This window comes from Eucalyptus grandis, chromosome 3 (genome assembly GCF_016545825.1).
Source record: "Eucalyptus grandis isolate ANBG69807.140 chromosome 3, ASM1654582v1, whole genome shotgun sequence".
In the NCBI taxonomy this organism is placed as follows: domain Eukaryota; kingdom Viridiplantae; phylum Streptophyta; class Magnoliopsida; order Myrtales; family Myrtaceae; genus Eucalyptus; species Eucalyptus grandis.
Window position 1 is genome coordinate 15543810 of NC_052614.1, and position 18326 is coordinate 15562135.

General features: G+C 41.0%; 4 protein-coding genes across 4 annotated transcripts; 3 read left to right on the forward strand and 1 right to left on the reverse strand.

The window, feature by feature from the left end:
* The first annotated feature begins 1291 nt into the window (after positions 1-1291).
* LOC104439167 (GTP-binding nuclear protein Ran1A) lies at positions 1292-13521 on the forward strand. Its single transcript, XM_039309357.1, has 8 exons — positions 1292-1528; positions 1798-1867; positions 2238-2294; positions 2407-2512; positions 3065-3154; positions 12111-12290; positions 12371-12448; positions 13095-13521. The coding sequence occupies exons 1-8, from the start codon at positions 1526-1528 to the stop codon at positions 13519-13521; spliced, it is 1011 nt and encodes a 336-aa protein (XP_039165291.1). The 5' UTR covers positions 1292-1525.
* On the forward strand, positions 3446-4629 carry LOC120291489. Its single transcript, XM_039308941.1, has 3 exons — positions 3446-3582; positions 3665-3742; positions 4338-4629. The coding sequence occupies exons 1-3, from the start codon at positions 3560-3562 to the stop codon at positions 4570-4572; spliced, it is 336 nt and encodes a 111-aa protein (XP_039164875.1). The 5' UTR covers positions 3446-3559; the 3' UTR covers positions 4573-4629.
* Positions 10358-11651, forward strand: LOC120291490 (GTP-binding nuclear protein Ran-B1-like). The gene is made up of 4 exons (XM_039308942.1): positions 10358-10585; positions 10731-10800; positions 11146-11202; positions 11308-11651. Exons 1-4 carry the CDS (start codon positions 10583-10585, stop codon positions 11412-11414), a joined length of 237 nt encoding a protein of 78 aa, XP_039164876.1. The 5' UTR covers positions 10358-10582; the 3' UTR covers positions 11415-11651.
* Positions 13522-17375: 3854 nt separating the features above from the next.
* LOC104436763 lies at positions 17376-18326 on the reverse strand. Its single transcript, XM_039308940.1, has 4 exons — positions 18283-18326; positions 18059-18141; positions 17837-17927; positions 17376-17532 (listed from the first exon to the last, which is right to left on the reverse strand). The coding sequence occupies exons 1-4, from the start codon at positions 18309-18311 to the stop codon at positions 17397-17399; spliced, it is 339 nt and encodes a 112-aa protein (XP_039164874.1). The 5' UTR covers positions 18312-18326; the 3' UTR covers positions 17376-17396.

Consider the following 18326-nt stretch of genomic DNA (forward strand, 5'->3'; position numbering starts at 1 on the left):
CTCCAAATGATCTTTGGTTTTCATATTACTGTTGGCGGTGGTGAAGCGGTTTTCCGGTTTTGGAGACGGTGAGAAGCATTCGAGACGGCATGTCGTTTCAGCCTGCGCCCTTTGATTCTGGAGTTCTATATTGGGACGAGATTACTTTCAATTTTTTCTTTTGTTTTGCTAAATTACATGATTGCTCTTAGTTGATTTATCGAATTAGCCTTCAATTTCCGTAAATATAAATTGATATTTAACGACATATCCTTTAGACAATTTCTACTTTCTTATCTCCACTCAGGACTTTATTGTGCTTTCTAATAAAATTGATCAATTAAAAAAATTTGGAGCTCGATTAGATTGCATGATATAATCTAAAGACTTGATTGAACCAATTATAAGATTTAGCTTTTTGAATGTGTTTACATAGGGTTTAGAGCTTATGGTATATGCATGATACTATATTTCATCAAAGTTTTACTGCCTGATAATCCATTCATAATACAATTAAGCACGCTTTAAAACGACAAATGACCAATTAAAAACATAACCTAAGTAGACAAAATTGGACGAAAAACATTCATCCACTACTCATTTTTTGAACCGGGCCATGCAAGAAAGAATTATTAGTTAGGCCACGAGTGAGATGCATCCTAATGAACTTGACACAATTACACAGTCGTTCATTCAAGTTCTACGGATGTTCAACTACTGGATTGCGGGACTCAAATCGACGAGGCCTCATCTCATGGGCTTTTTTCACCGGCATGGAGGCATGGCACAAGGAAGGCTTAAAAAAACTTGGACTGAGAAAGCACCTCCGGCCATAATAGATTAATCTTTTTGAAGGAATCATTCGTTTTAGCATGCCAAAATTAGATTCATCAAGCTTGTGGGTTGAAAATCGGGTCAAAAATGATCCGAATCAAAATTAACTCATTTTATGTGTAATGTAAATGTAATGATCGGTATGTGACCCAAGATCAATTCTAAATTATTTTTTCATGAGATTATTGATTTTTGAAAAGAACGAGTATTTTCATAAATCGGCTGGTTGAAGAAGAAAAAAAAATTAATTCTCGTTAAAAATGTAAATTCTTTCCTGTTTTTCCTTCAAATTCTGGTCCCGTGACCCTCTGTCGGAACGAGGGCATGAAATTTGACGAAAAGTCCAAGGAGTTTGGTGAGATAAAGGGCGAAGGATTTGAAATTTCAACTTTTGTATATAATAATAGACTCTTAGGAAATTTCCTCGCACTTTCGCCTCGAAGAAATTTAGGAACGGGGAGGGGAGGTGGGGTAAAGTTTCAGCAGGATCTAAGAAAATCGAATCTAACGGAGGACACAGTAGCGTTGGATTGAAGCCCTGTTAGAAGAAAAAAGAGGAAGGAAAAATCACGCTTTCCCTTCCATCCAAAGCCTCCCTGTACGGCTTGTTTGCACTTTCCTCTCCCTCTTCGCTTCGCTGCTCGAAACCTACTCGAGATTCTCTCCGTCTCTGCGACCCACCAAGAATCCCCGACCCTCTTCGCCATCATCAATGGTGGGTTCGCTTATGTGCTTTTCTTTCCTTTTCATCATTCCATTTTTCGCGCGTCCATTCTTATATGGATAGATAGCTCGTGTTCTTGTCGTTGCTGGGTCTTCTTGAATCTCGATTCTTTTTGTGATTTCTTCTCGAGCTTTTGGGTCCTGGTCGGATGTTCTGGAGCTGAGCGATCTGGTTACGTGATCGCAAAGTTTGGATTTTTTTTTTTTCTCATTTGGTTTGTTGTTTTAATTGTTGTTGTTTCCCTTGCGTGTCTCTTTCAGGCTTTGCCGAATCAACCGATGTTCGATGACCCGAGGTTCAAGCTTCTCATCGTTGGCGATAAGGGCACTGGTAATTGTCACTGGCGTGCTCTGTTTTTACCAGTTTTGATTCAATCGCTCGTTACTTTGTATACAGAACAGGTGCATTTGCTGTCGCGATAAATTAGGGTTTGCTCTAGTTATTTTACTGGTCGGGATCAGGAAAATATAACATGCTTATGGCTATATATCCTTGAAGAGGATTTACCATTCGGAGTGGCGGACAGCATGTTTTTCCACAATTTCTGGGGATTTGTCTGAAATCGAAGGGTGTCAGACAAAAAGTGGTTTTGCGATCTTCTTCATTTGTCACGATGTATAAGCCATGAGATGATTTATCTTTTCTTTCTAGTGTCAAGCAAAGGGATAGCAGACTGAGCGTAGTCCGTTCCTTTGTGCAGGCAAAACGACTTTTCTGAAGAGACTTATTCCTGAGGAGTTTGAAAACAAATATGAGCGTAAGCGATGTGGAAATGCCTGTTATTTCCTTTTCTTTTTTTTTTGATGTCATTAGAATATCATATTGTTTAGTCTGTACTAATCTTCTGGTATTGTCCTTGCTCATAACAGCAACTACTGACGTCGAAGTCCATTCTCTGGATTTCTTGACAAACCGGGGGACGATCTGTTTTGACTGCTGGGATACTCCAGGGCAGGGTCTAAGAGATGAATATTAGTGAGTAAAGAGAGTTCTGTCTTAGAATTTCCTTGCTTTATAAATCAGTGGAAGGATTTTTCAGATTCCAGTTTACGTTCTTGTGAATTCAGTGATAATAGGAAGAAAAATGTTGTGTTGAGCTTGTATTTTACAATGCTTTAATTACAGGGTAGTTATATTGTGGTTGGTAGTTTATTCAACTGTCTGGGTTTTACTGAGGATAACTATTATCACTTGATAGTGGTGCAGTCAATTCTCATTTGTGAAGTCGTGGAGGAAGAAGCAAGTATTTTTGCAAAAAAATTTCCACCGTAAAGGGTGCATATCTGTTTCAGGGTTGTCCTTAGTTCTGATTTTGTTAGAAGTTGGTAAAATTTATGTCAGTCGTATCTCTTCAAAACCTTATTTTCGGACTGCGTCTTGTACTCAATGCTGGCGGTGTTAGAGTGGCCTTCTGAATGTGGCGATTTCCTTTATTCACATCTTAACCTTGCTGGAGAGGGATTCCCTCCCTCTCCCTCCTGTGTCTGTGGGTATCCAAATTTCAAACTTCTGTTCGTTGTTCTGCAGCATTCGTGGCCATTGTGCAATTATCATGTTCGATGTCACTGCTGGATCGACATACATGAACGTTCCTGGATGGCATCGCGATCTCTGCAGGTAGATTAGACATGCCGGCGACCTTTGTATTTGTTCTCGCATTACAGTTTTTGATGGTGCTATATCTCGCTAATTACCCATTAATTTAATAGGGTCTGTGAGAATATACCTATTGTTCTCTGTGGAAACAAGGTAGATGGGGAGAATAGGCAAGTTGAAGCAAGGCAGTTTACATTCGGGCGGAGGAATAATTTGCAGCACTGTGAAATTTCTGCAAGGACCATGTACAACTTAGAGGAACCCTTCCTCTACCTCGCCAGAGAACTTGTCGTACTTGAGCAAAACGTGCAAATCCTGTTTGCAAAGGTTGTTTTGGTCTAGTAGCTAATCATTTGTTGTGGTAAACGCAGGGACCCAAATCTGCACTTTGTTGAGCCTTTTGCTCTTGCTCCTCCGGAAGTGCACATGGACTTTGATCCACAGCAGCAGTAAGAATCTGGGCCTATATTATCTGCTATTTGCGAAAGTTGTTTCGGTCTAGTGGCTAATCATTTGTTCTGGTAAACGCAGGGATCCAAATCTGCACGTCGTTGAGTCTCCTGCTCTTACTCCTCCAGAAGTGCACACGGACTTTGCCCCACAGCAGCAGTAAGAATCTTGGCCTACATTATCTGCTTTTTTATATTAACGAATAGTCGTGTCGTCGTGCATCCTGGCCTTGGTCCTCCGCCTCTCTCTTCTGGATGCACTTAATTGCATATAAGTAAATCGCAATCGTGCTTGCGAATGATGCGGTTTGTATTATGGAGTGGTATTTGTAGCTGTCGTTGCCTGTCCGGTCTGTCTGATCTTTATTCTGTGGCCAGTGTCTTTTTTTAAAAGGATAGAAGAGGCGGTTATTGTCTTAATGTCGCGTGGGGTCACAGATACTGGTCACAGATACAATAGTATTCTGTGGCCAGTGTCTTTTTTTAAAAACATGACGCTCTGATGTGACGGGTAGAATCGAAAACCTTTGATTGGCCAAAAGTATTGTTTTTTTCTCGCGTGGGGTCAGTGTCACCATCAGTCTCGCGTGGGGTGGCGTCGCGTCGTTACACTATTTTGTCTTTTTCGTAAATTGTTCTGTAGCTAGTTTTCTTTTTTTTCTTTTTTTTTGGGTCAAAGTTGTGTAGCTAGTTTGATGGTTCATAAACCTCTTCTCAACTGTCCTTTGACCTACGGTGGTGGTTGTCTCGAACAGGCATGAGGCAGAACTTGCTGAAGCAGCTATTCAGCCACTTCCTGATGGCGCTGGAAAAGCAGTTTTTAGGTTTGGAGACGGTAGTGGGCATTCGAGACGGCAGGTGGTTTCAGCCTGCATCCTTGCGATTTTGGAGTTCTACATTGGGGAAGCGAGATGTTTTTGCTTTTTTGGTTTTGCTAAATTACATAATTGTTTCTGGTTGATTTATCAAATTAACCTTCAATTTCGGTGAGTACGAATCAATAGTTAACGACATTCTTTTTAGACAATTTTGGTACGGGAATTGCTGTTAGGGTGTTAGGTAGGTGGGTTGGTTCGAAAATTCATGGTCCGACCTAAATTAATTCATTTAATTTGTATCAATCCATTTTGATGTAATACAGTTTTGGTAAATTTGTACTCTTGACTCGATTTATATTGCTGTCATGCATCCATTCAATTACTTTTAAGCTCTTTATGTTAATGTGTTACTTGGTTAAAATTTTATGTCAAATTAAAAAAAAGAAAAGAAAAAAGAGTAAAATAACAAAATATGACGATGTATGTAAATAAAATGAAAGAATCATAATAATTAGAAAAGTGCGTATGTATCTGCTCTATCGATCGAAGTAAAATATTAAAATTTTACGACACGACAAATTACAAGATCTGCGAATCCCAATCCCACGGGAGAAGAAGATTCTTTACTTATATCAAACATAAAAACAAGCACTAATTGTGCAAATTGAAAAAGCCAACGTACGCTCAACGAGAACGCGAAATAGCCTTTGCATGTCATTATCACAAGCACCAAATAACGAAATAGCCTTTGCGCGTCATCATCACGAACATCAAATCCCCGCTTACTCGATAATTCACATGATCGGGAGAAAGGGAAGCGTATCTCTTGCCGCTCCAACCTTGTAGCGTATGTAACTAATAAACAAGTACCTCCAAACCCATGTTAATAATGCCAATTTCAACGGTGAGCCGATGACGTAACCAGTAAAAACAAGTGGCTAACAACAACCTCAAATTGCGAGTTGAAAGCATCCCGAACTAAAAACCTCCGACTACGTACGCTAAAGCACCGCGATCACCGGTCTTCGACGCACTTCTAGAAATCACCCTCCCGCCTCCCCTCCTCTCTCTCTCTCTCTCTCTCTCTCTCTCTCTCTAAGTACGTTGCGAGTAAAGCGAGTCAAAACACGGGGAGATGGGAAGTGGGACCCATGGCGTTGACGTTGATTTCGGACATGACCGGACCAATTAAAAGATTTAGAATTTAAACGCATTTCATACATAGGGTTTACAACTCTTGGCACAATTTTCTCAAAAGAAACGCAATAGATTACTTTGCGTGCTATTACGTCTTATCAAAGTTTGCATCTCGAGAGTCCATCGATACTATGATTAAGTGTGCTTTAAAACGCCAGATGTCCAATCGAACACATAATCTAAGGAGACGAGAATCGGGCGAAAAATATTCATCCATTGCCCATTTTTGAACCGGGAACTTATGGGGAGAAAGAAGAGAGAGTAGCTTTTTCACTAGCATCGTGGCATGGCACGAGGAAAGCTTCAAAAACTTGGACCGAGCAAGCACGGATGCTTGCCAACATTGAACAATGCATACTCCGTGCCTTAAAATCAGTTTTCTTTCTCGGGCGTCTTTGGAGAATTTCGCCGTAATTTTGCCGTTACGCATCCAACAATTGATAACGAGTCGTCGTTGGTCTGACACTAGGCGTTACTGTGACAGCCTGAATTTTCATAATTTGTTTTCGATTAAATAAATCGGGCCTTTCATCGAAACGCTAATAGTGCTATTCTCTGAGTTGATCACTCAAGAGATAACTAGACTATCTGGGGAAACAAGTAGGGAATCTAAATGCAATTGCACTTGAGGAATTCGACCATGAATCGACCGTTCAACCGTGTTGATCTGCGCAGGGTCATTACGGCACCGTCGAGATTGATCGAAATCGAGAGATAGGTCGATTCGGCGAGATATGTGATCAAATTGTGGGTGATTCCACTTGATTGAAGAATTCTCATCGATCGACACTAAATTGATTTTACGTCGTTTTGATACCCTAAGGTGCTCGTAATTGAAACCTCGAGATTTTCCCGACAACGAGAGTCGTTAATGTGTCGAAGATGTACTTTGTGACTCGAGATAAATCGATCACGGGTCAATTGCACTAAAAATTCCTAAAAGCTGCTCGATGATAGGTCACGCTAAGCGCGCCGGATTGAAAATAACCGCAAATTTGAACCCGATTTCGAAATTGAAAGTTACGAGGTGTCACAAGCTATTTTAGGAACGTCGACTCTCCGAGAAATTTTCGGAGATTCCGAGATTTTTGCGGAAAATTGATACGGACGTTGCGGAAAATCAGCGGAAGTTCGATGGGCTAAATCGATGGAATGGGACTTGCCGCAAACTGTGAGTGTCGGGAATTTATAGAAAATCGTTCGGGATTTTTTCTTCATCAATTGAATATCAAATTTGGGAAATTGAGTGAAGGAATTTATCCTAAAAATTAGTGAAATTCGGATCAATAATTGGGGATGGAATTTTGCACTTAAATTGAGTTATTTTGGTGGATAATTGATTGGAAAGTAATAGGGAACATCCAATTAATGGAATGGCTAAGGTTTGTCAAAGTTGGGCCCCCCTCTTGGCTTTCCTTGCACGACTCCTCGCCGACCTCTCCCTTCCGCAGCTCCTTTTCATTTCTTCCACCCTTATCAGTTCGCAATTCCTCACTTGCAGCTCATGCTTCCCCCACTCACACACGCCCATCATCCACCAAAATTCCTTCCATCTTTCCCCCACTCACGCCGGTCAACAATCAAGTCTTTCTCAACTCTTTTGTTGACCGAAGCCCCTCGCGTGAAGCCATCTGTGCAGCGGCCGTTTGTGTGTCCATCTCCAAGCGTGGTCTTCTCCAATAGTTCGAGGACACCCCCCACGAAGAAGCAAAGCCCACGAAGCCACCGAAGCAGGCCATCCCCTTCAGTCATCACGCCTGCAGCCGTTGTTCTCAGTCCACGTCCCCACCGCCAGCTCCTTCTACCGCTCGATCATCCGATTGCCTTCAAAGCTCGTGGATTTCGGCTTGCACGAAGACCAGCAAATCCGTGGCCGCGTCTCCCCCAGCTCGAGTTCAGCAGCCAACGCCAGCAGTTGCTTCGTCCGTTTCTCCTCTTGCGCGTGCGTCTCGGCCCCGCAATCCACTCGGCCACTCAGCCGAAGAAGCCCAGCCTGTAGAAGCTACTGCTTCTCTGTCTTTGTTGCTCCTTGGAATCAGCCCACGCAAGTTTTTAGAAGCCGCTCAGTTCAGCCCATCTGCAGAGAAATTTCAGTCCAGCTTTTGAAGCCCAAGCTTAGGCCCAAGTTCAGTTAGTTCTAGCCCAATTTCAGTTCAGCCATTTTGGGCCCAAGAAGAAGGCCCAAGCCCGCGACCAGCAGCCTGCAGAAGCCCAAGACCTAAACTCAGCCTTGCTGAGTTGTGTTGGGCCAAGTTTTAGGCCCGGCCCAAGTTTGCCGACGCCGCCGAAAATTAAGGTTTCGGCCGCCGTCGCGTCGTTGTCGCGGTGAACCGGTTTTCGCAATACACGGTGAGTTTATACTCTAAACTCTGCTTAGTAGGTTAATGACGTTTAGGGGTGTTAGATTTATTTTATTAGGAATTAGGTGGTTAGTTAGATTAAATTAGAAATTGAATTATTTAATTGAGCATGTTAGGTGGTTAGCATGATTTAGCTAAGGCCTAAATAAATTGTACTATTTATCTAGAAGGGTTAGGGAATTTTCCGGGTCCGTATTGGTTATTAATTTAATGATTCTGGCCTAGGTTAGTATTTTTAGAATTTAAATTGATTTATTTAAGTAATTATTTAATTAATAATTATTTTTCCGGAAATTAGCGGGATAGCCGATGACCGAATTTCGTCTTGATTGCAATGGTGTGGTTAATTTCTGCAATTGAATGTTAAATTATGCAAATTGAGTGTTGATTTGACTTTTTGGTATTTAATTCCAAAAATTGTGAATTTCAATATTTATTCAAAAAAATCCAGGTGTCGGGTTTTGACACGAAAATGGTTTTTAGTACTATATGAAATAGTGGGATTTCAAAAAGGATGAATATCAATTTTCCTGGATCAAGTTGTGTGTCCCACACACGACTAATTTCATGTGAATTTCTAATACGAAGAAAAGGCCCGGGCTCACCATTTTAATTGAAGTATTTGAGTGCAATGCACGGTGCCCTGGGCCATATTTGAGTGATCGTGTGATGGTTATGAAAATCGTCCTGTTGAGTGGGCGTTATCCTTATTTGGGATACCCCCGGACAACGGGAAGCCGGTCGGATTGATTACGGACCCTATGCTCCTTCGGGAAAGCCGTCGATAAAGAGACGCTTGCCGCGCTCCATGAGGGGAGGCGATGCCTGGCAATGCCAGAAGACCGCCGAACTGAGAGTAGGCCGTGCTATATGCCGAGATCAAAAATTAAGAACGCATGATTAATTGAGTGTGGCGTTTCAATTTACGGAGCTTATTTGTTGCTCATGCTCGTGTTGTCTATGAGATAAATTGTACTGACCTGCGGGGTGGATCTGAGACGAGGTAAGTCTCCTTGATTGTGTGATTGCGTGCTTAGGACGCTTCTTGGCGCATTTCCCTCCTAATTGGGGTTTAGAGCTTAGACTCGGCGAGATGATATCTCACCCGTTGTGGGACAACATTTTCGGTGTCGTCAGTGGAGGACCTGGAGGCGAGAGGAGGTGATCGGAAGCATGATCGGTTAGGACCGCCTTCTTTTTTGGAAGGCGCCTTTTGTAGTCTTTTGGCCATAGACTTGTGTTCATGACTCAGTGTATATATATAAAAGCATGTTTGTTTGTGAATCTATTATCCTGCCTTTCTATCCCGAGATGATTACTGTCAGGGGATTTCTTTTCGCTTCCGCATGTGCAATAAAATGGAAAGGGTCGGCGACTCGTCTTGGGAAGTCGCAAAATTATTATCGGCCGAGATAGGGATGGGCACGCGCTCGGGGTCCTGGGGTGTGACAGTTACTTTACCATCCAACGTCTAGATGGCCGATCTCTTCCTTCCGATTGCCCCGCAAAAGTTGAACCTCATCAATGGCCCTGGAACACTTTTTAATTTCGGGTTCTGCTAAGGGCAAATTGTCTCCGGTCACGATCGATTGATTATTTGTAATTTGTTTTTTCCCATCGGTGTGGATGGTCTATTTTTGATAAGAAATATTCGACTTAGTGTGTCAAGATTGATTAAGTTACCTCGCGACGCGGCTTTGTTTGGCTATGGGAAGGGAGGGAATTTAGGGCTAATTTTTAGATATGTTCTTGCTTTTCATTCGAATTTTGGTTGCCTAAAATCGAATTTCTTCCATTATGGGTCTCTGGGGAATTTCACTAGTAATTTTGTCTGTTTGGCATTCGACAATCGATAAGGAGTTGTTTGCAATCGGACGATACACATTATTTGATCGTCCAACGTTTGGATACTCGATCTCTTCGATTTGACGATCTATATTTCGATCGCTTTACAAAATTCGAACTTCATCGATGGCTCTAAAAAAAATTTTTAATTCCAATTTTACCAAGGACAAACAGTCTCTGATCACAATCGATTAAGCATCCGTGAATTATCTATCTTTGATAAGGAATCATTTGATTTAGTATGCCGGAATGGATTAAAATAGCTGACGACACGGCTTCGGTTTAGCAGTGGGAGGGGGAGGAAATAAAGGGCCAAAATTTTGGATTTTTTTTTCATTGATTTTCAGTCAAATTTTCGTTCCCCTTATTCTCACACACACCGAGGGAATGAAAATCGATGAGACTCGACAAGAATTAGAAATTTCGCTTTTGTATATTCTTCAGAAATTTCCTCTCACTTTCGGAACGAAATTTAGAAACGTGGAGGGGAGGAGGGGCAGAGTTCAGCCAGGAGTCTGTACAGATGGGACGGTCAGCAGATTCTAATAAGTTAATCGAATCTAACGGAGGAGAACAGCAGCGTCCGCTCTAAGCCATGTTAGGCAGAAGAAAAAAGGAAAAAGGGAAAATCACGCTTTCCCTTCCATCTAAACCTCCTTCCTGTACGACTTTCCGCCCTTTCCTACCTCTCCCACTTCACTGTGCTGCTCCGAACCCGTTCGAGACCTCTGTCCGTCTCCGGCACCCACCAAAAAACCCCGAACCTCTTCGTAATCATCAATGGTGAGTTGGTTTGTGTGCTTTTCTTTCCTTTTCATCATTCCATTTTCCGCGCGTTCGAGACCTCTGTTCTTGTTGTTGCTGGATTTTGCTCTCATTTTTTTCTTTTTTAAATTTCTTTCTCGTTTCCTTTGCGTGTCTCTTTCAGGCTCTGCCGAATCAGCAGACTGTCGATTACCCGAGCTTCAAGCTCATCCTCGTCGGCGATCCTGGCACAGGTAATTGTCGCCGGCGTGCTCTGTTTTACCTGTTTTGATTCAATCGTTCGTTGCTCTGTATACATAACGGGGTGCATATGCCGTCGCGATAAATTAGGGTTTGCTCTAGTTATTTTACCCTTCGGGATCAGGAAAATGTAACGTGCTCGTGGCTATATCCTTAAAGATAGAGGATTTACCATTTGATGTGGCGGACAGTATGTTTTTACACAATTTCTGGGGATGTCGAAAAGTGGTTCTGCCATCTTCTTCGTTTGTCATGCTGTAGAAGGCATGAGATGTATCTTTTCTTTCTAGCGTCAAGCAAGGGATAGCAGGCTGAGCTTAGTCCGTTCCTTTGTGCAGGCAAAACGACTTTTGTGAAGAAACATCTTACTGGGGAGTTTGAAAAGAAATATGAGCGTAAGTGATGTGGAAATGCCTGTTATTTCCTTTTTTTGATGTCGTTAGATTATCATGTTGTTTACTCTGTACTAATCTTCCGGGTATTGTCCTTGCGCATGACAGCAACTATTGGCGTCGAAGTCCATCCTCTGGATTTCATCACAAACTGCGGGAAGATGCGGTTTTACTGCTGGGATACTGTTCCGTCTTGGAATTTCCTTGCTTTTTAAATCCGTGGAAGGATTTTCAGATTCCAGTTGAAGTTCTTGTGAATTGAGCGATGATAGGGAGAAAAATGTCGTGTTGAGCTCGTATTTAACAACGCTTTAATTACGGGGTAGACATATCTTGGTTGGTAGTTTATTTAACTGTCTGGGTTTTGCTAAGGATAACTATTATTACTTAATAGTGGTGCGGCCATTTGTTTTTTGTAAAGTTGTGGAGGAAGAAGCAAGTATTTTTGCCCCAAAAAAAAAAAAATCCACGGTAAAGGGTGCATATCTGTTTCAGGGTCGTCCTTATTTCTGATTTTGTTAAAAGTCGGTAAAATTTATGTCGGTCGCATCTCTTTAAATCTTATATTCGAACTGCGTCTTGTACTTAATCCTGGCGGTGGTGGAGTGGTCTTCTGAATGTGGCAATTTCCTTTATTCACTTTTTAACCTTACTTCGGGAGATGGGAATCCCTCTCCCTCTTGTGTCTTCGTGTGTCGAAATTCAAACTTTCATTCGTTGTTCTGCAGCATTCATGGCCAGTGTGCAATTATCATGTTTGATGTCACTGCTCGAATGACGTACAAGAATGTTCCGACATGGCATCGTAATCTCTGCAGGTAGAGTAAAAACAATCGCGACCTACTTATTCATTTTCGTACTACAGTTTTTTATGGCAACTACATTTCCGCTAATTTCCCATATTTATACAGGGTCTGTGAGAATATGCCCATTGTTCTCTGTGGGAACAAGGTAGATGTGAAGAATAGGCAAGTTGAAGCAAAGCAGGTTACGTTCCAGCGGAAGAAGAATCTGCAGTACTATGAAATTTCTGCAAAGAGCAAGTACAACCTTGAGAAACCCTTCCTCTACCTGGCCAGAAAACTTGCTGGGTACTTGAGCAGAACGCGCAAATCCCGTTTGCAAAAGTTGTTATGGTCTAGTAGCTAATCGTTTGTTCTGGTAAACGCAGGGATCCAAATCTGCACTTTGTTGAGTCTCCTGCTCTTGTTCCTCCAGAAGTGCACATCGACTTTGCCCCACAGCAGCAGTAAGAATCTTGGCCTATGTTATCTGCTTTATTTATCGTTAATTTCTACGAATTGTCGTGTCGTCGTCCGTCCCCCCCTTCGTCCTCCCGTTCTCTCTTCTGGATACATCACAATCGTGCTTGCAATTGATGCGGTTTGTATTATGGAGTGGTAATTGTAGCTGGGGTTGTCTGTCCGGTCTATCTGATCTTTTTGTCGGGTCGGGTCACAGATATAATAGTGTTCTGTGGCCAGTGTCTTACAAAAAAAATAAATAAATAACTGTTCAATCGCGTCATCAACTATTTCAAAGAATATCTGATGCCTTTGTCCCTAGCTAGCACCTGACAAAAGTTCATGGCTTTGGGCCAACTTTTTCAAAGACACACTGTTGATGCCTTTGTCATGTAGCTAGTATTGACAAAAACACTGTAGATGCCCCCCAAAAAAAACACTATACATGCACCCATTATCCTGTAGCTAGTATCTGACGATAAAAGAACTCTGTAGATCCCCATTATTCTGTAGCTACCATCTGACCCCAAAAAAAAAAAAAAACTTTGGGCCCTATTTTGTCTTTTAGTAAATTGTTCTGTAGCTAGTTTGATGGTTCATAGGCCTCTCCCCAACTGTCCGTTGACCTATGGCGGTTCTTGTCTTGAACAGGCATGAGGCAGAACTTGCGGAAGCAGCTATTCAGCCACTTCCCGATGGCGCTAGAAAAGCAGTTTTCAGGTTTGGAGACAGTAATGAGCATTCGAGACGGCAGGTGGTTTCAGCCTGCATCCTTGCGATTTTGGAGTTCTACATCGGGGATGGGAGATGTTTTCACTTTTTCGGTTTTGCTAAATTACATAATTGTTTCCGCTTGATTTATCAAATTGACCTCAATTTCGGCAAACATGTATTGATAGTTAACAGCATACATATTTTTTTAGACAATTGCGGTACATGGATGCTGTCGAGGGTGTTAAATAGGCAGGTCGGTTCGAAGATGTTCCAACCTAAATTAATTCATTTAATTTGTGTTGATCCATTCTTTTATAATACAATTTTGATAATTTGTACTCAGACCCGATTTATATTGCTGTGATGCATCCATTTAATTACTTTAGGCTCTTTATGTTAATGTGTTACTTGATTAAAATTTTATGTCGAATTAAAAAAGAAAAGAAAGAGAGTAAAATAACAAAATATGACGATGTACGTAAATAAAATGAAAGAATCATAATAATTAGAGAAGTGCGCATGTATCTGCTCTATCGATCGAATTAAAATCTTATAACACGACAAATTACAAGCTTTGCGAATCCCACCCACGTGAGAAAAAGATTCTTTCCTTATATCAAACATAAAAACAAGCACTAAGCACTGTGCGAATTGAAAAAGCCAACGTATGTTCAATGAGAACACGAAATAGCCTTTGCACATCGTCATCACAAGCACCAAAAAGCGAAATAGCCTTTGCGCGTCGTCCTCACGAACATCAAATCCCCGCTTACTCGATAATTCACACGATCGGGAGAAAGGGAAGCGTGTCTCTTGCCGCTCCGACCTTGTAGCGTATGCAACTAGTAAACAAGTACCTCCAAACCCACGTTAATAATGCCAATTTCACCGGCGAGCCGACGGTGAAACCGGCAAAAACAAGCGTCTAACAACAACCTCAAATTGCGAATTGAAAGCACCCGGAACTAAAAACCTCCGACTACGTACGCCAAAGCACCACGATCACCCGTCTTCGACGCACTTCTAAATCACCCCCTCCCCCTCCCTTCCCTCTCTCTCTCTCTCTCTCTCTCTCTCTCTCTCTCTGAGCACGTTGCGAGTAAAGCGAGTCAAAACACGGGGAGATGGGAAGTGGGACCCATGGCGTTGACGTTGATTTCGGACATGACCGGACCAATTAAAAGATTTGGAATTCAAACATATTTCATACATATGGTCACAGCTTTTGGCACAATTTTCTCAAAAGAAACGCAATAGATTACTATGCGTGCTATTACATCTTATCAAAGTTTGCATCTCGAGAATCCATTGATACTACGATTAAGTGCGCTTTAAAACAACAGATGACCAATTGAGGCACGTAATCTAAGTAGACAAAATCAGGCGAAAAATATTCATCCACTGCCCATTTTTGCACGGGCATAGTGGCATGGCACAAGCAAAGCTTCAAAAAACTTGGACCGAGCAAGCACGAATCGTCAGAGGTCTTACAAATATTGAACAACGCATATACTCCGTTCCTTAAAATCAGTTTTCTTTCTTTGGCGTCTTTGGAGAATTTCACCGTAATTTTGTCGTTACACATCCAACAATTGATAATGAGTCACTGTTCGTCCAATGATGGACATTACTTTAACATCCAACATTTGTATACCTGATCTCTTCCTTCCGTTTACCTTGCAAAAATTGAACTTAATCAATGGCCCTAGAACACTTTCTAACTTCGGGTTTCACTAAGTGCAAATTGTCTCTGGTCATGATCGAGTAATTATTTGTAAATTTTTTGGTGTTGGGGTAGATGGTCTATTTTTGATAAGGAATATTCAATTTAGAGTGTCAAAATTGATTAAGTTACCTTGCAACACGGCTTTGTTCGGCAATGGGAGAGGAGGAAATTATGGGCAAAATTTTAAATTTTTTCATGCTGTTCATTCGAATTTTGGTTCCCTAAAATCAGTTTTCTTTCTTTGGTGTCTATGGGAGAATTTCACTCTAATTTTGTCTATTTTGCAATCCGACAATTGATAAAGAGTTATTTTCAGTTCAACCATGGACAATATTTTATCATCAAATGTTTGGATACTTGATCTCTTCAATTTGATGGTCTATATTTCAATTGCCTTGTAAAAGTCAAACTTCATCAATGGCCCTAAAACACTTTTTAATTCCAGTTTTGCTAAGGGTGAATTGTCTCCGGTCATGATTGGTTCATTATTTGTGAATTTTCTTTGTTTTGGTGTAAACCGTCTATCTTTGATAAGGAATCATTTGATCTAGTATGCCAGAATTGATTAAGGTAGCCTATCACCGAGCTTTGTTTTGGCAATTGGAGGGGAAGGAAGTAATCTAAAATTTTAAATTTTTGATTGCTTTTCATTTAAAATTTTCGTTCCCTTACCTCTCTCACACAACGAGGGAATGAAATTCGATGAAAATTGAGGAGAACGTGAAATGTTGTTTTTATATATTCTTCAAAAATTTCCTCACTCCCTCGAAATTTAGGAACATGAACGGGGTGCAAGTTCAACCAGGAGTCTGTAATTATCGGACGGTCAACAGATTCTATAACACTGCTTGTCAGAAAGTAATCGAATCTGACGGGGGAGATAGCAGCGTCAACTTAAAGCAACGTTCGACAAAAAAAATAAAAAATGCCCGTCATCTTTCTTCTCATTCCTCCTCTTATCCTTGAATGAGCGGTTCGCGATTCGATAAACCTACTTATTAGAATAATTTCCTTATTTTTTGAGATCCAAAGCCTATTCCATTACAATTCCCGGGTCTATCCAAGCTCTACCTATAATTATTAATCGAACGATTGTAATGAATTATAACTTTTAATGACCACCAATTACTGCTGCAATACTGATCATAATTTATATTATAAAAGTCACAGTTATAAAATAGAAACTCAGACTAGTGGTTCCAAATTATGCACTTATCATCAAACATCATGAAATACCGTAGGATCGTACGAAGATATAGATCAATTTAAATTCCACCAATCTAGAATCGGGAAACTATGCATCGAAACAGATTCTTTAATTTTTGAAATCTATAACCCCGATTCGGTTTTCAAGTTCTAGGTTCTATTCTCCCATCGCTTTCCCTCCTCTTAAAACCTAACCTGCTGTCTCCTTCATTTGTCACGACACAGAAGCCATGGGGTGTATCTTTTCTTTTAGTGTCAAGTAATGGATGGCAGGCTGAGCGTAATCCGTTCCTTTGTACAGGCAAAACGACTTTTGTGAAGAGACATCTGCCTGGGGAGTTTGAAAAGAAATATGAGCGTAAGTGATGTGGAAATGCCTGTTAGTCCATAGTGATTGATACTGCTCTGAGTTCAATGGGCATAAACATTGGGCTCAAATCAGGTTAAAGTTGGAGAAGCAGTAGGGTAATTGCTCATTACTGATTCATAGATAGTATTATCATAGAGAGAACTTTGTTCCACTTTATTGTTACGAGGCTGAGCAGGAAAATATCAAGCATGGCCCCATTAGTGTTAAGAGATATTATGTTCTGAACGCAACGTTCTTTTTCTAAATTAGATGAATGCCGTATCAAGAAGCCAAAAGTATATCCACAAGGAGATAAATAAAGGAACCTAGTTCACCAAATAAATCAATTCAAGTTACTCAGATTTGTAAGTTCCTCTTATTTTTCCCCTCTGACATTATCCGGTTTATACTCTTGCCTCACCTAATCGTGAATCCCCCGTGAGGATCACATCATATGTGAGAGAATGTAAATACACATCAAGCGTACCTTAATATTGCTAGAAGTACAATCGGACCCCAGGCTCTTACTCTGGTTGCTTATAATACATAGATCCCAGGTGGTGTTAGAATGCCTTTTTTGTTTGCTTGACTTCCTAAAACTCGTGGTTCCTCAAACCTACATATTTCAGCCAAAAACAACTTGCTACATATTGAAAGGAACTGTATCTTAGTTCATGTCGTTAAATCATCCGCAGCAGAAAATAGAGACCTTACATGTCAACATCCTAGGAAGACCTCGACATCCATTTGAAGAGAGTACTTTTTACAGAAGGAAAGAGCTCATCACTGAGGAAAACATTCTTTCATGGATTGTGAGTAAAGACTTGATTTCACAAGTATACAAGGATTCAAACCTATCTGCTACCGCCTTAGTATCTAAAGGTGCTCTAAGGAACTCAATCACTAGTTCTTTGACGCGGTTTTCTAAATGCTATCAGAGCATGAATACCGGAGTTGGTCAAGGGATCAACAGAGGGACGAGGCCATTAATATCGAAGGTTTTGTGACTTATCAAGCAAATCCTCAGTTCACTAAAATCATGAGGTCGAATCTGCTCACTCAGAATCACTACAAGACATGCATCTAGTAACCTCCTGTAATGAGACTCCAATTAAGTAAAGAATTAACATCTTGTACCAACGAAGACACCACCATTTTTTTAGATGCTACACAATTGCAAACCATTGATGGATCAATCCGCAATAGAAGATAATAAATGGATAAAATGGAAGATACTGATACATTCATCTATAGAAGAACATCGGCAGAAAATCTCGACATACTTCAAAGACAAATGCTTTAACAAACACAATCCATCAATAACGTGAGCGTGAACAGATAACAGCCGAAGGCACGGGACGGCAACAAAAAGAAAAAAGAATGCAAGAAAAAGGATACACCAAGTAAAACCCATGAGCGAAAGCCCCAGCCAAGACGAGGGTAAACAAACGATCCCTCACCACCGGGTTCCTCCTCAACGAGAGCCGAACTGCAACAAAACCAGATTCCGAACGAAGCAACGCCAATTCAATAAGAAAACCAAAACCCAGATAGGATACGACAGAAACGATTGAAAACCCACGAAATTTAATCAAAACTCTAAACGATCATCATACGTACTGAGAGGAAGAACAGGGGCGTATATAAGAGGGACCAAGAACTTAATCGGGGCTCCTTTGTTTTGCTTCGTCACAACAGCCTCCCTTTCAAATCACCAAAAAGAAAAAGACCAAAACCCTCGAGTTAACACAACCCATCAATTCGGATTATTCAAGAAAGATGCAGACTTTGAGCTTCAAAAAGGCACAAATATTTTGAAAACAAAACGAGAATTGTGAACTTACTGGTTGGAGGCGTCGGACGGTGAGGCCATTCGAGAAAGATTGAT